This window comes from Vigna umbellata, chromosome 2 (assembly GCF_029865625.1).
Source record: "Vigna umbellata cultivar VRB3 chromosome 2, Vumbellata_1.0, whole genome shotgun sequence".
Classification (NCBI taxonomy): domain Eukaryota; kingdom Viridiplantae; phylum Streptophyta; class Magnoliopsida; order Fabales; family Fabaceae; genus Vigna; species Vigna umbellata.
This window is the reverse complement of record NC_142166.1, coordinates 27,599,175-27,613,641: the sequence shown is the minus strand read 5'-3', so window position 1 is coordinate 27,613,641 and position 14,467 is coordinate 27,599,175. Positions and strand designations below refer to the sequence as shown.

At 42.4% G+C, this 14,467-nt stretch overlaps 1 protein-coding gene across 1 annotated transcript; it reads left to right on the top strand.

Moving 5' to 3' along the window:
- Positions 1-414: 414 nt before the first annotated feature.
- On the top strand, positions 415-9,443 carry LOC148203719 (uncharacterized). Its single transcript, XM_088107727.1, has 3 exons — positions 415-1,647; positions 1,690-2,863; positions 9,304-9,443. The coding sequence occupies exons 1-3, from the start codon at positions 415-417 to the stop codon at positions 9,441-9,443; spliced, it is 2,547 nt and encodes an 848-aa protein (XP_087963853.1).
- Positions 9,444-14,467: the final 5,024 nt, after the last annotated feature.

Sequence of the window (14,467 nt, the reverse complement as noted above, 5' to 3'; positions counted from 1 at the left end):
CATAAGTTCAAGGCGCCAGATTTTGAGAAGTATAAGGGAAAGACATGCCCAAAGAGCCATCTAACCATGTTTTGCAGAAAGATGGCTGCATATGCTTATGATGAGCAGCTGCTCATCCATGTTTTTCAAGATAGTTTGGCTGGAGTGACGTTAAACTGGTATACCCATTTGGAGCCGACTCGAATTCGTTGTTGGGCAGACTTGGCTGATGCTTTTGTGAAGCAGTACATATACAATACACATGTCGCGCCAGATCGTTTACAGCTGCAAAACATGTCGAAGAAAGACAACGAAACTTTTAAGGAGTATGCTCAGCGGTGGAGGGAATTGGCTGCACAAGTTGAGCCGCCTTTGTATGATAAAGAAATGGTGGCAATGTTTGTAAATACGCTCCAACCACCATTTTATGAACATATGGTGGGAAATGTATCTTCAAATTTCGCCGATATCATCGTGATAGGCGAGCGAATAGAGATCGGGTTGAAAAATGGGAAGATTGCATATGGCTCGTCGGCGGGTGCAAACTCCAAAAAACCCAATTTCAACTCAGGGAAAAGAAAGGAGGGAGATGTGCATGCAGCATCTGCAACCCCCGTGTGGAGAGGTCAGGCTCCCACTCATAACTATCGACCATACTGGGGTCAACATCCACATGCAGCTAACGCGTCATTTGGTCATCAAATTAGGCCTCAACAACAACCGGGATACTATCAACCACAATACATCCCGACGAATAATTGGAGGGGAGGGGCAAATGTAGGTTCCAATATGAATGTGGGTCCAAATGCTTATCCAAGAAGGAACCAAGAAAGAAATTATGTTAACTTTACCCCAATTCCTACAACTTATACGAAATTATTGCCTCATCTTATCAAACAAGGTTTAGTTGTTGTTTGTCCCCTGAAGCCTTTGCAGCCTCCGTATCCAAGAGGTTATGATGCAGATGCAAAGTGTAGTTATCATGGAGGGGCCGCTGGTCATTCCACTGAGAGGTGTTTGGCTTTCAAGCATAAAGTACAGACTCTAATTGATTCCGGGTGGTTAAAGTTCCAAGAGGATAAGCCTAGTGTTGAGTCCAATCCTTTATCTGGGCATGGAAGTGCTTCGACGAATGCTGTCGAAGTGAAAGAGCATGAGCTGGTGAGAAATGTGAAAGAAGTCAAGAGCTCTAGGAGGTTTATTTTGGAGGCATTGCTGAAAGTGGGTATCTTGAAGGGTGATTATGATGAGAGTATGGCATGCGCGCTCCACCCAGAGGCTGAGCACTCTATTGAGGAGTGTGTTGAATTTGAAGAAATTCTGCAAGACCTGCTAGATCGTGGTCTGATGCAAGTATGTTACAAGAGGGAGGAGGGAGATGTATTTGCACAGACTGGTGATGAATCCGGTATGATTTTACCAGAACCATTAGTGATTCGTTTCACTAAGACTACTTCTATCCCACCAACTCAAGGAAGGTCGCCTGTAGTTATCCATGTACCAGCCCCTTTTCCTTACAAGAACGAAAAAGCCGTCCCATGGAGATATGGGACGCATGCGTCAGGCGAAACGCAAAGCGTCGACCCTGTCGTCAAAAACATATCAGGAATAGGGGGAATGACTAGGAGTGGTCGAATTTTCACATCACCAGAGTTGGCTCGAGAAAGGGTTAATGATAGGGAAGCAACGATGGCCGCGAAGGCAAAAGAGTTCTTAAAGGGGAAGGGTGCACAGACAGAGGAAATCCCCGACAAGGAAGAGAGGAGAGAAGTTTCTGAAGAGGAGGCTTGCGAATTTTTAAAATTCATACAACAAAGTGAATATAAGGTGGTGGAACAGTTAAATCGTATGCCTGCTCGTATATCCTTGTTAGACTTGCTCATGCATTCGGCATCACATAGAAAGTTGCTAATGAAGATACTCAGTGAGGCTCATGTGGAGCAAGGTATTTCGTTGAATAAATTCGAAGGTATTGTTGGCAATATTGTTGCTAATAATTATCTCACTTTTACGGATGATGAGATACCAGCTGAGGGAAGAGGGCATAACAAGGCTCTTCACGTCTCTGTGAAATGCCTGGATCATGTTATTGCGCGTGTTTTAGTGGACAATGGGTCCTCCTTGAATGTCATGCCGAAAGCAACTCTGGAAAAGCTACCTTGCGAAGGAATGCATATGAGGCCTAGTTCAATGATTGTGAGGGCGTTTGATGGTAGTAAAAGAGAAGTGATGGGAGAGGTGGAATTACCAATGCAAGTTGGCCCATGTGTTTTTCAAATAACGTTCCAAGTTATGGATATCCTGCCAGCTTATAGTTGTCTGTTGGGGCGCCCATGGATTCATTCGGCGGGAGTTGTGCCTTCTACACTACACCAGAAGTTGAAGTATGTGATAGGAGATAAGCTGGTGATAGTATCAGGAGAAGAGGATCTTCTTGTGAGTGGGCCATCATCCACGCGCTACATTGAGGCGGCTGAAGAAGCTCTCGAGACAGCCTTCCAATCGTTGGAAATTGTGGGAAATGCTTGTGTGGAACCGTTTCCAGTAAATCCTCGTCTATCATGTGCTTCTATTATGATGGCCAAGATTATGCTAAAAGAGGGCTATATATATAGGGAAGGTTTGGGTAAATATCGGCAGGGGCGAGCATTCCCTCTAGAAATCGTTGAAAACAAGAACAGATATGGCTTGGGGTATAAACCTACCAAGGAAGACAGGAAAAGAGTGATTGAAGAAAGAAAAGAGCGCAGTCTGGCTCGTGCAGAAAGACGAGGGCCCAGAGAGAGCAAAATTCACATTGTTGACATCAAGGAAAGTTTCCGCAGTGCTGGGTGGATCAACACTGGTCAGATAGCAGCGGTGGAGGATGAAGAAAGGCCTCAAAGTTCGAGCTTTGTGTGGGCTTGCTCCCCTGATACTCAACTCAACAATTGGGAAACACTGGATTTACCTGTGATGCTTAATGTGAACAAAATGTAATAGTTTTAATTAAGCTTATAGTTTCGATTGGGGCTTTAGAACTGAGGTTTCGCGGATTTATTCTTTTTACTTTTCACTCAGCGTGATAATAAAGTTGCATTTCATCATCATTTGGCATTTTTCTTTGTTTATCTTATTTATTTATACTTTTTCATAAATTTAAATGATGCAGATGTGACAATGATTGTTTTGAAAATAATGATATCAATGTTCCTAATTTTGAGCACCCTATCAATAATACGGAAGATGATTTCGAAGATGATGTAGAAGAACCCTCTCCAGAATTGTTGAGATTAGTGGAACAAGAATCTAAGGAGATAAAACCCCATCAGGAGGAGATTGAAATACTCAACTTGGGAGAGAAGGATGAGATAAAGGAAGTCCGAAGGATAATTTCCCGTTACCACACATCGATACTCTGGTTGATAATACGGCCAAATTTTCGTTATTTTCGTTCATGGATGGATTCTCGGGATATAATCAAATTAAAATGGCACTGGAAGATATGGAAAAAACGACCTTTATCACGTTGTGGGGAACATTCTGCTATAAGGTTATGTCTTTCGGACTCAAGAATGCTGGGGCAACATACCAAAGGGCAATGGTGACACTTTTTCATGATATGATGCATAAGGAAATTGAAGTTTATGTGGATGACATGATTGCAAAGTCTGAATCAGAAGAGGAGCATATTTTCAATCTAAGGAAATTATTTGAGAGACTGAGAAAGTACAAACTCAGATTAAATCCTGCCAAATGCACGTTTGGAGTAAAGTCTGGAAAATTGTTGGGCTTCATTGTCAGTCAAAGAGGGATAGAAGTTGATCCGGACAAAGTAAGAGCGATAACGGAAATGCCTGCGCCCAGAACAGAAAAGGAGGTTCGAGGTTTTTTGGGAAGATTGAATTACATTGCTAGGTTCATCTCCCAATTAACTGATACTTGTGAACCAATGTTCAAGTTACTACGGAAAAATCAGGCCGTAGTCTGGAATGAAGATTGTCAAGTTGCTTTTGAAAAAGTCAAACAATACCTGCAAGACCCTCTTGTATTGCGTCCACCTATGCCAGGAAGGCCGCTCATTTTGTATTTGACCGTATTGGATAATTCAATGGGTTGTGTATTGGGTCAGCATGATGAAGACGGGAAAAGAGAGCATGCTATATATTACTTGAGCAAAAGATTCACAGATTGCGAACAACGATATTCGTCGTTAGAACGAACTTGTTGTGCACTGGCGTGGGCTACTCATCGTCTAAGGCAATACATGTTGAGCCACTCTACTTGGTTGATATCCAAGATGGATCCTATCAAGTATATTTTTGAAAAGTCTGCTCTCACTGGAAGGATAGCTCGATGGCAGATGCTATTATCGGAGTATGACATTGTATATGTTACTCAGAAATCTATCAAGGGTAGCGCTTTAGCGGAATATTTAGCCCATCAGCCCATTAATGATTATCAGCCAATGCAACCTGAATTTCCTGATGAAGATATCATGGCTTTATTTGCTGAGAACAAAGAGGACAAAGATGAAAAAGCCTGGACGGTATTATTCGATGGGGCCTCGAATGTAATGGGGCATGGAATAGGGGCAGTGCTTATCTCTCCTAAGAATCAATACATTCCAATGACGGCAAGGTTGTGTTTTAATTGCACGAATAATATCGCAGAATATGAAGCCTGTGCCATGGGTATTCGAGCAGCAATAGAGTCTAAAGCAAAAATTCTGGATGTATATGGAGATTCAGCTTTGGTCATCCATCAATTGAAGGGAGAATGGGAGACTAGGGATACTAAATTAATTCCATACCAAGCTTACATCAAGGGATTAATTGAGTATTTCGATTCCATCACGTTTAATCATATACCGCGAGAAGATAATCAATTAGCAGACGCATTGGCTACTTTGTCATCGATGTTTGAAGTTGATCAAGATGCAGAATTGCCAATGATTGAAATGAAGAGTCATGCGAAGCCAGCGTACTGTCATTTCATCGAAGAAGAGGTAGATGGTAAACCTTGGTACTTTGATATCAAGCATTATCTTAGAACCCGAGAATATCCAGAGAAGGCATCAGAAAACGATAAAAGGGCGTTAAGGAGGTTGGTTGGCAGTTTCATTTTGAGTGGGGATATTCTATATAAGAGGAATCATGATATGGTTCTCCTTAGATGCGTAGATGCAAAAGAAGCCGAGCTGATACTAAAAGAAGTGCACGAGGGTACATTTGGCACGCACATGAATGGGCACTCAATGGCCAGGAAGATACTGAGAGCGGGGTATTTTTGGTTGACTATGGAAAATGATTGTTGTACACATGTGAGAAAGTGTGAGAAATGCCAGGTATACGCAAGTAATATCAATGTTCCACCCACGACCTTGAACGTGTTGTCTGCACCATGGCCCTTTTCGATGTGGGGAATAGATGTCATCGGAGCTATAGAGCCAAAGGCGTCAAATGGACACCGTTTCATATTAGTCGCAATCGACTACTTCACCAAGTGGGTTGAGGCCGCTTCTTATGCTAATGTGACCAGAAAGGTGGTGACCAAGTTCATAAAAAGGGAGTTGATTTGCAGATACGGGCTCCCTAACAGGATCATCACTGATAATGCCACTAACTTGAACAACCAGATGATGACAGAGTTATGTGAGGAGTTCAAAATTCATCATCTTAATTCTTCTCCTTATCGTCCAAAGATGAATGGGGCAGTAGAGGCTGCTAACAAAAATATCAAGAAGATTGTGCAGAAGATGGTGGTCACGTATAAGGATTGGCATGAAATGCTTCCTTTTGCTTTACATGGTTATCGCACTTCGGTACGAACATCGACTGGGGCAACGCCTTTCTCGCTTGTATATGGAATGGAAGCAGTACTTCCGTTTGAAGTGGAAATTCCGTCCTTACGAGTTTTAATGGAAACCCAATTAGAAGAGGCGGAGTGGGTTCAAGCTCGTTTCGACCAGCTCAATCTCATCGATGAAAAGAGACTAACAGCAGTATGCCATGGACAATTGTATCAAAGAAGAATGAAGAAGGCATTTGACAAAAAAGTACACCCAAGAGAATTTCATGAAGGTGAGCTGGTGTTGAAGAAGATTCTACCCATACAAAAGGATCATAGAGGCAAATGGACTCCAAATTATGAAGGGCCATTTGTAGTGAAGAAAGCATTTTCTGGTGGGGCACTAATTCTCACGAGAATGGACGGAGAGGAGTTACCATTGCCAGTTAATTCTGATGCAGTAAAAAAGTTTTACGCATGATGATTCCGTGATAGTGGTTGCTATTAAAGGGATGTTGATATTGTCTTTAACGCTTATTGTACTCTGTGTTTTATTCACTAAATAAATTTCACATGAGTTCATTCATATTTTGGTTGTTTGCATTCCATCTGAAATATTGCATGTCACGCTGAGCTGTTAAGTAGTAAAGGGGAAATGAAAACGAAAATAAGTAAACGCGTGTTGATAAAAGCATCACAGTATATCAGGTTGGCAAGCTCGGTCCTGGAGGATGTCGAAAAGGAAAAACGAAAAAAAAGGTGAAAAGAAAAAAAAGGGGTTACATGTTGAGTTTGTTGTTAATAAAGTTGTCAAGGACATAGTATTTTTCGAAAAAAAAAAAGTTTTGAAAAATACCGTTGGTGAGTACTTCCCTGATTCAAGGTTTTGGGAGTAACCGGTGTTCTTTTCTTGATAAAGCATCTGCATTCACATTACTTGAACCCTAATTTTTGTTTCCCACAAGATGAAGGATTTCGCCGCCTAATATTGGGGCAGTTTTCATTATGTTACATATCATCGATAATCCGTTGATCAGGGAGATATATATATATATATAAAAAAAAAAAAAGAAAGAAAAAGAGGGAAAACAAAGCAAAGGAAAAATGAAGTGGATGTGTCAAACACTACATAGTTTTGTTTCAGGTTTAAGTTCAAGAGAAAATCAGACAAACAAGATTCAGAGTGACGTGTGGCCATTTTTCGTTATCCAATCGTCAAAAGCAGTTCATCCAATTGCACCCCTTTTGAGCCAAAATTCATAATTGTTTTCATCACCCTAGACAAGAATTATTAGCATATCGACGTCAACTTAAAAAGATACATCATAAGCATCCAAAGTTGAGGGGGAAATCTCTAAAAGGAAGAAAGAAAAACAAAACAAAAATAAAAAGGAAAATATCATAAAGGACCACAGCAGGGGCAACAAAAAAAAAATGAAGAAAAAAAAAACAACAATAAAGGATGCCTGAAGTTCAAATCTCTAAAGACAGTTGACTGGGCACCTTGCAAATGATTCTTGTTTAAAGACTTTAACCGTCAAACACTTATTTGGGCCTTCATTATCCTTTCTTTCAAAAACCCTTTGACCTTTAGCCACGGTACAAGCCAATAAAAGTCCACGCTGACTGAAAAATGTTTGTCCTAATCTTTCTCACGAATTTAACTTGGAAACAAAATGATGTGGTGAACGACGCATTCAGTTTAAAAAAAAAAAAAAAAAAAAAAAAAAAAAAAAAAAAAAAATAAAAAAAAAAAAGGTCTCCCTGTCAATCGAAGATCGTCCAATTTGGGGGGAATCCTTCATATACAAATCTTTTCACTTTTCCAAAGCATACTTATTGTACAAAATTGGGGCAATATGGGAGCCCAACATGTTAATAGCACTTTCCCCCAAATAAGGGACACACATACGTTAATACTTGCTCACAGAAAATCATTATTCATCTGCTTTTCATAACCATTCTTCCACATCCTACAGGGTTCAAGTTAATTTGGATTGCAAAAAGCGATAAAAAGAATTTTAAACTCAGGGTTACACTTTCTTCCTGCTCATCAAAGGGTTTTATACATATCAACGTTGTTTTTAAGGAATGCGTTTTGAACGTACATCGTGTTTGATGACAATATTAACAATGGATTCCAAGCATGGAGCTTTCAAAAAAAAAAAAAATGATGATGATGAAAAGTGAGAGTAAAAGAAAAGAACAAAATGAAAGTCTCATGCATCTAGGCATTCATGCACCATCATGACATAACATCATCTCAAAGGAAGCAAGGAGAATTGTTTGCAAAATCTTCATGTTTAACTCGGCATTTATCAACTTTTCAAAGCTACAAATCAAGGTTTTAATTTTCTGTTATCGGCCCTCTGCATGGCAAGGGTCGGATTTAAATTTCTGTTCTGTGAGTTTGGCCCTCTGCGAGGCAATGGTCAAATCCAGGTTTTAATTTTCTGTTATCGACCCTCTGCATGGCAATGGTCGGATTTAAATTTCTGTTCTGTGAGTTTGGCCCTCTGCGAGGCAATGGTCAAATCCAGGTTTTAATTTTCTGTTATCGACCTTCTGCATGGCAATGGTCGGATTTAAATTTCTGTTCTGTGAGTTTGGCCCTCTGCGAGGCAATGGTCAAATCCAAGTTTTAATTTTCTGTTATCGACCTTCTGCATGGCAATGGTCGGATTTAAATTTCTGTTCTGTGAGTTTGGCCCTCTGCGAGGCAATGGTCAAATCCAGGTTTTAATTTTCTGTTATCGACCCTCTGCATGGCAATGGTCGGATTTAAATTTCTGTTCTGTGAGTTTGGCCCTCTGCGAGGCAATGGTCAAATCCAGGTTTAATTTTCTGTTATTGACCCTCTGCATGGCAATGGTCGGATTTAAATTTCAGTTCTGTGAGTTTGGCCCTCTGCGAGGCAATGGTCAAATCCAGGTTTTAGTTTTTGTTACTGATACTTTACTTGACATTGGTCGTTTGGTATCGTGACTTGAATCATTTTGTTCGTTTTCTTTCATGATTGAAACTCGGACAAAATTAGTGTTTTTATCTTTACTTAGCTTTACTTAAATAATACGAAAAGATTAAATTTTCATATTATTTAGTAATATCTAAGTAAAGAGGGGCAGCTGTCAACACTCAATTTTGTCCGGGTTGTAAAAGATTGTTTTTATTGGTTATTTATTATTTTCCTTTTATTTTATTTTACCTTTTTGTTTTATTCTATTTTTATGTATTTAGATCTTTGCTTTTAATTCAATTTCTATTTTATTTCGTATTTTCAATTTGTTTTAATAGAGTTAATTAATCAAAATAATTAAAAAATTGAAAAATAAAATTAAAAATAATTAAAAAATAAAATAAAATTGAAATAAAAAAATAAAAAAAATAAAAAAAAAACGTGGAAAAGGGGGAGAGGATGAATGGGACGCGTGTCTGAAGGAGGGAGACAAGGTTGTTAGAAAGGATTTTTCTAAGATTTTTTTGGAAAAAAAAGGGGGACCAGGTGGTTACGAGGAGGATTCCAAAGATTTTGGGGAGAGGATTTTTTTGGATCAGAGAGAGGAAAAGGGGAAAGGAGGGCACACGAGGAACCATCATCTGGAATCATCATCCAGAGTCAGCATTGGCACCGGCACCGGCGAGAAGAGATCACCGGCTACGCAGCGAACGATAGCAGCAGCCGTAGCAACAGGTAAGTCTCTGTTTCATCTGTACATCCAGACTCATCATGACCGCTTACTGCATAACTGCTTCTTATGCTTATTCCATCATGAATGCTTTTCCTCTGAACATCATGAGTTCCCTCATCACCAACCTCCCCTTTCATTCATTCTCTGTTTCACCACGTTCCCTCTCTCCTTCCTAACTCTCACGCTCACGGCCAATCTCAACAAACCAAATCCAAAACCCATCGCACAATCCAAGAATGAAGGGATGAGCTGGAGCGATGGCCGACGATGGTCTCGGCGGTGAAAGGCGGAGAGCTCGACGAAGAAGAGGCAGCCCGCATGTTTGAACTGGCGGAGACGAACCCCTCCCTAGGTTGCCAGTATCGGAGAATGCAGACAAGAGCAAGGAAGCAGTGGCGCGGTATGGCGCGGCGTGGCACGGTGGATAGATCGAGAGAGACGACGGCATGGTAGCTGGTCCGTAGAGGCAGTGATACGGTGGCCACCTTCGTTGCGGTGGCTAGTCTGGTCCGCGGTGGTCAATCGGAAGAAGACGTGGTCGTTGAGTGACAGAAGTGAGTGTCTCTGAACCCTTTTGATCAGAGAGAAGGAAGCATTGGCCTCATTTGAGAGGAGCAGCATGAGGAGTGAATGAAAGTGGGAAGGTAGAACCCCTAGGAAATTCTAGGTTAGAAACCATTCAATTGGGCCAGGCCCAAAATCGAGCGTACGTCCAGGAACCTTTGGCTTTTTTTGAACGTTCGTCATCCAGCCACATCTTCCCAACGAACGCTCGTCCATAACGAGCGTTCGTCATCCAGCCACATCTTCCCAACGAACGCTCGTCCATAACGAACGTTCGTCATCCAGCCTCATCTTCCCAACGAACGCTCGTCTCAAACGAGCGCTCGTCATTCGGTCTCCACTTCCCACATCTTCCCAACGAACGCTCGTCCATAACGAGCGTTCGTCATCCAGCCTCATCTTCACAACGAACGCTCGTCCCAAACGAGCCCTCGTCATTCAGTCTCAGCTTCCCACATCTTCCCAACGAACGCTCGTCCATAACGAGCGTTCGTCATCCAGCCACATTTCCCCAACGAATGCTCGTCCATAACGAGCGTTCGTCATCCAGCCACATCTTCCCAACGAACGCTCGTCCATAACGAGCGTTCGTCATCCAGCCACATCTTCCCAACGAACGCTCGTCCATAACGAGCGTTCGTCATCCAACCTCATTTTCCCAACGAACGCTCGTCCCAAACGAGCGCTCGTCATTCGTTCGTCATCCAACCTCATTTTCCCAACGAACGCTCGTCCCAAACGAGCGCTCGTCATTCGGCCTCCACTTCCCACAGCTTCCCAACGAACGCTCTTCCATAACGAGCGTTCGTTATCCCACCTCATCTACCCAACGAGCGCTCGTCGACTAGCCTCCTCTTCTCAGCGTCCGTTCGTCACATCATCCAATGAACGCTCGTCATCTACCTTACTGTACTCAACGTACGTTCGTCGTATCACCCAACGAACGCTCGTCATTCAGTCTATTTTTCTCAACGTACGTTCGTCACCTCTCCACAACGAGCGCTCGTGACTCTGAATCTTTTCCTAACGTACGTTCGGCCTTTACCACGGACCGTTCGTTATCCAAGCTTTTAGACTGACCGTTCGACATTATATTATTTTTATTTTGGTACCCCTATTTTTATTATTATTTAATTATTCATTTGCCTTTTTATTTATCTTATTTCATTTCATTTTTATTTTATTACTTTATCTTATTTATTTCTTTTAAATATCCAATTATTTCAAAATATATATATATAATAATTTTACTTATATACATATATAAAATAGAAAATTACAAAAATTTGTTAAAAAGGTTAAGCACACGTGTGACCGCTCGCGTCGTCCTTGTGCTAAAAACCTTTTCTTCTTCTCTAAATAAATTTACAAAAATTTGTTTTAAAGGTTAAGCACACGTGTGACCGCTCGCGTCGTCCTTGTGCTAAAAACCTTTTCTTCTTCTCTAAATAAATTTACAAAAAAAATAGTTTTGAAGGTTAAGCACACTTGTGACCGCTCGCGTCGTCCTTGTGCTAAAAACCTTTTCTTCTTCTTTAAATAAATTTACAAAAGAAATAGTTTTGAAGGTTAAGCACACGTGTGAACGCTCGCGTCGTCCTTGTGCTAAAAACCTTTTCTTCTTCTTTAAATAAATTTACAAAAGAAATACGTTTTGAAGGTTAAGCACACGTGTGACCGCTCGCGTCGTCCTTGTGCTAAAAACCTTTTCTTAAATAAAATTTCAAAAAAATACGTTTAAAAGTTGAACACTCGTGTGATCGTTCGCATCGTCCTAGTGTTCAATACTTTTCTCTCTTATTTACGTAATATTAAACGAGGGTACGAGTGCTCGTGCGATCGTCAGCATCAGCCTAGCACTCAATACTCTCAAGTCTTCCTAAATAAGTAAATAACGGTATGAGTGCTCGTGTGATCGTCCGCATCGTCTTAGTGCTTAATATCGTTATTTCTCTTTTTAAAAAAAAAAAAAGATGATTAAAAATATTTAAATATCATTTTAAAGGTATGAGTACTCGTGCGACCGTTCGCGTTGGCCTAGTACTCATTACCTTCTTTTTCTCAAAAATATTAAAAAACATAAAATCTCCAAAAATTAAAAACATCTGCTTTTCCAAACAACAAACAATCTCTTAACTAGAACTACGTAACCCTGATTTCTCATTTTGAATGAGAATACGTAGGAGCAAGGTCAATCCTTGTCGGGCCCAAAAAACTAAAAACTATGTTTTGTTTATTTAGAATTTTATTTTAGGGGATAATTAAACATTTTAAAAACCACATCATATCCGTGCATTTAGTTAAAGGTACTGCCTTAGGGCAGGCGTTGTGGGGTGCTAACACCTTCCCCACGCGTAACCGACTCCCGAACCCAATCTTTGGTTTTAGTGGACCGTGCTTTATCATTTTATGGTTTTTCCGTAGTTTTCCAAAATAAACTATGGTGGCGACTCCAAATCTCTTTTCAAAACCCGTTTCTTTATGGATCGTCGTCCCGTCGCGATTCTGGTTGCGACAGGATGAAGTGGACGAAGTTGACGAAGTTGACGATATGGACAAAGTGAACGAAGTGGAGGAAGTGGAGGAAGTGGAGGAAGGGCAGGAAGCGGAGGAAGTGAAGGAAGTGGAGGAAGTGGAGGAAGTGGACGATATGGACGAAGTGGACGAAGTGCAAGAATAAGTGGAGGAAGTGGAAGAAGTGAAGGAAGTGGAGGAAGTGGACGAAGTGGAAGAAGTTGATGAACTTGACGAAGTGGAGAACGTGGATGAAGTCGACGATGTAGGACGAAGGTTACGAAGGGGACGAAGTGGAGGAAGTGGAGGAAGTGTACGAAGTGGACGAAGTGGACGAAACGGACGAAGTGGAGGAAGTGGACTAAGTGGAGGAAGTGGAGGAGGACGTCGTGGACGAAATCGGCGAAGTTGGCGAAGTTGGCGAAGTGGACGAAGTTGACGAAGTGGGGGAAGAGGAGGAAGTGGACGAGGTGGAGGAAGTGGAGGAAGTGCAGGAAACCGAGGAAGGGGGGGAAGAGCAGGATGTGGAGGAAGTAGAGGACGTTGACGAATTGGACGAAGTTGACGAAGTGGACGAAGTGGACGATGTGGACGAAGTTGACCAAGTGGACGAAGTCGACGATGTGGACGAAGTTGACGAAGTGGACGAAGGTAACGATGTGGACGAAGTGGGCGAAGTGTACGAAGTGGATGAAGTGGACGAAATGGACGAAGTGGAGGAAGTGGAGGAAGTGGATGAAGCGGAGGAGGAAGTGGAGGATGTCGAGGAAGTGGACGGAGTGGAAGAACGGGAAGAAGAAATCGACGAAATGGACGAGGTGGACGAAGTTGACGAAGTGGAGGAAGGGGAGGAAGTGGTGGAAGGGGAGGAAGTGGACGATGTGGACGAAGAGGAAGAGGAAGAGGACGAAGTGGACAAAGTGGAGGAAGTGGAGGAAGTGGAGGAAGTGGAGGAAGTGGTGGAAGTGGAGGAAGTGGATGATGTGGACGAAGAGGAAGAAGAACAGGACGAAGTGGAGGAAGTGGAGCAAGTGGAGGAAGTGGAGGAAGTGGACGACGTTGGGGAAGTGGACGAAGTTGACGAAGTGGAGGAAGTGGACGAAGATGACGAAGTGGAAGAAGTGGACGAAGTGGACGAAGTTAGCAAAGTGGACCAAGTGGACGAAGTGGACGAAGTTGACGAAGTTGACGAAGTTGACGAAGTGGAGGAAGTGGAGGAAGTGGAGGAAGTGGAGGAAGTGGAGGAACTACAGGAAGTGGACGAAGTGGAGGAAGAGGAGGAAGTGGGGGATGTGGAGGAGGAGCGGGAAGTCAATGATGTAGACGAAGAGGAAGTGGAGGAAGTTGACGAAGTGGACGAGGTTGGCGAAGTTGGCGAAGTTGACAAAGTGGACGAAGTTGACGAAGTGGAGGAAGTGGAGGAAGTGGAGGAAGTGGACGAGGTGGAGGAAGTGGAGGAAGTGGAGGAGGGGGAGGAAGTGGGGGAAACCGAGGAAGGGGGGGAAGAGGAGGATGTCGAGGAAGTAGACGACGTGGACGAAGTGGACGAAGTTGACGATGTGGACGAAGAGGAACAAGAAGTGGACGAAATCGACGAAGTTGAGGAAGTGGAGGAAGTAGAAGAAGTGGAGGAAGTGGAGGAAGTAGAGGAAGTGGAGGAAGTGGAGGGAGTTTTAGAAGTGGAGGAAGTTGATGAAGTGGACGAAGTGGAGGGAAATGAGGAAGTGGACGAAGTTCTACGAAGTGCACAAAGTGGAGGAACTGATGGAGGAAGTTGAGGAAGTGGACGAGGTGGACGAAATAATGGAAGTGCACGAAGTGGAGGAAGTAGAGGAAGTGGAGGAAGTGGAGGAAATGGAGGAAGGGGTTGAAGTGGAGGAAGTCAAGGAAGTGGAGCAAGAGGAGGAAGTGGACGAAGTGGACGAAGTTGACGAAGTTGACGAAGTTGACGA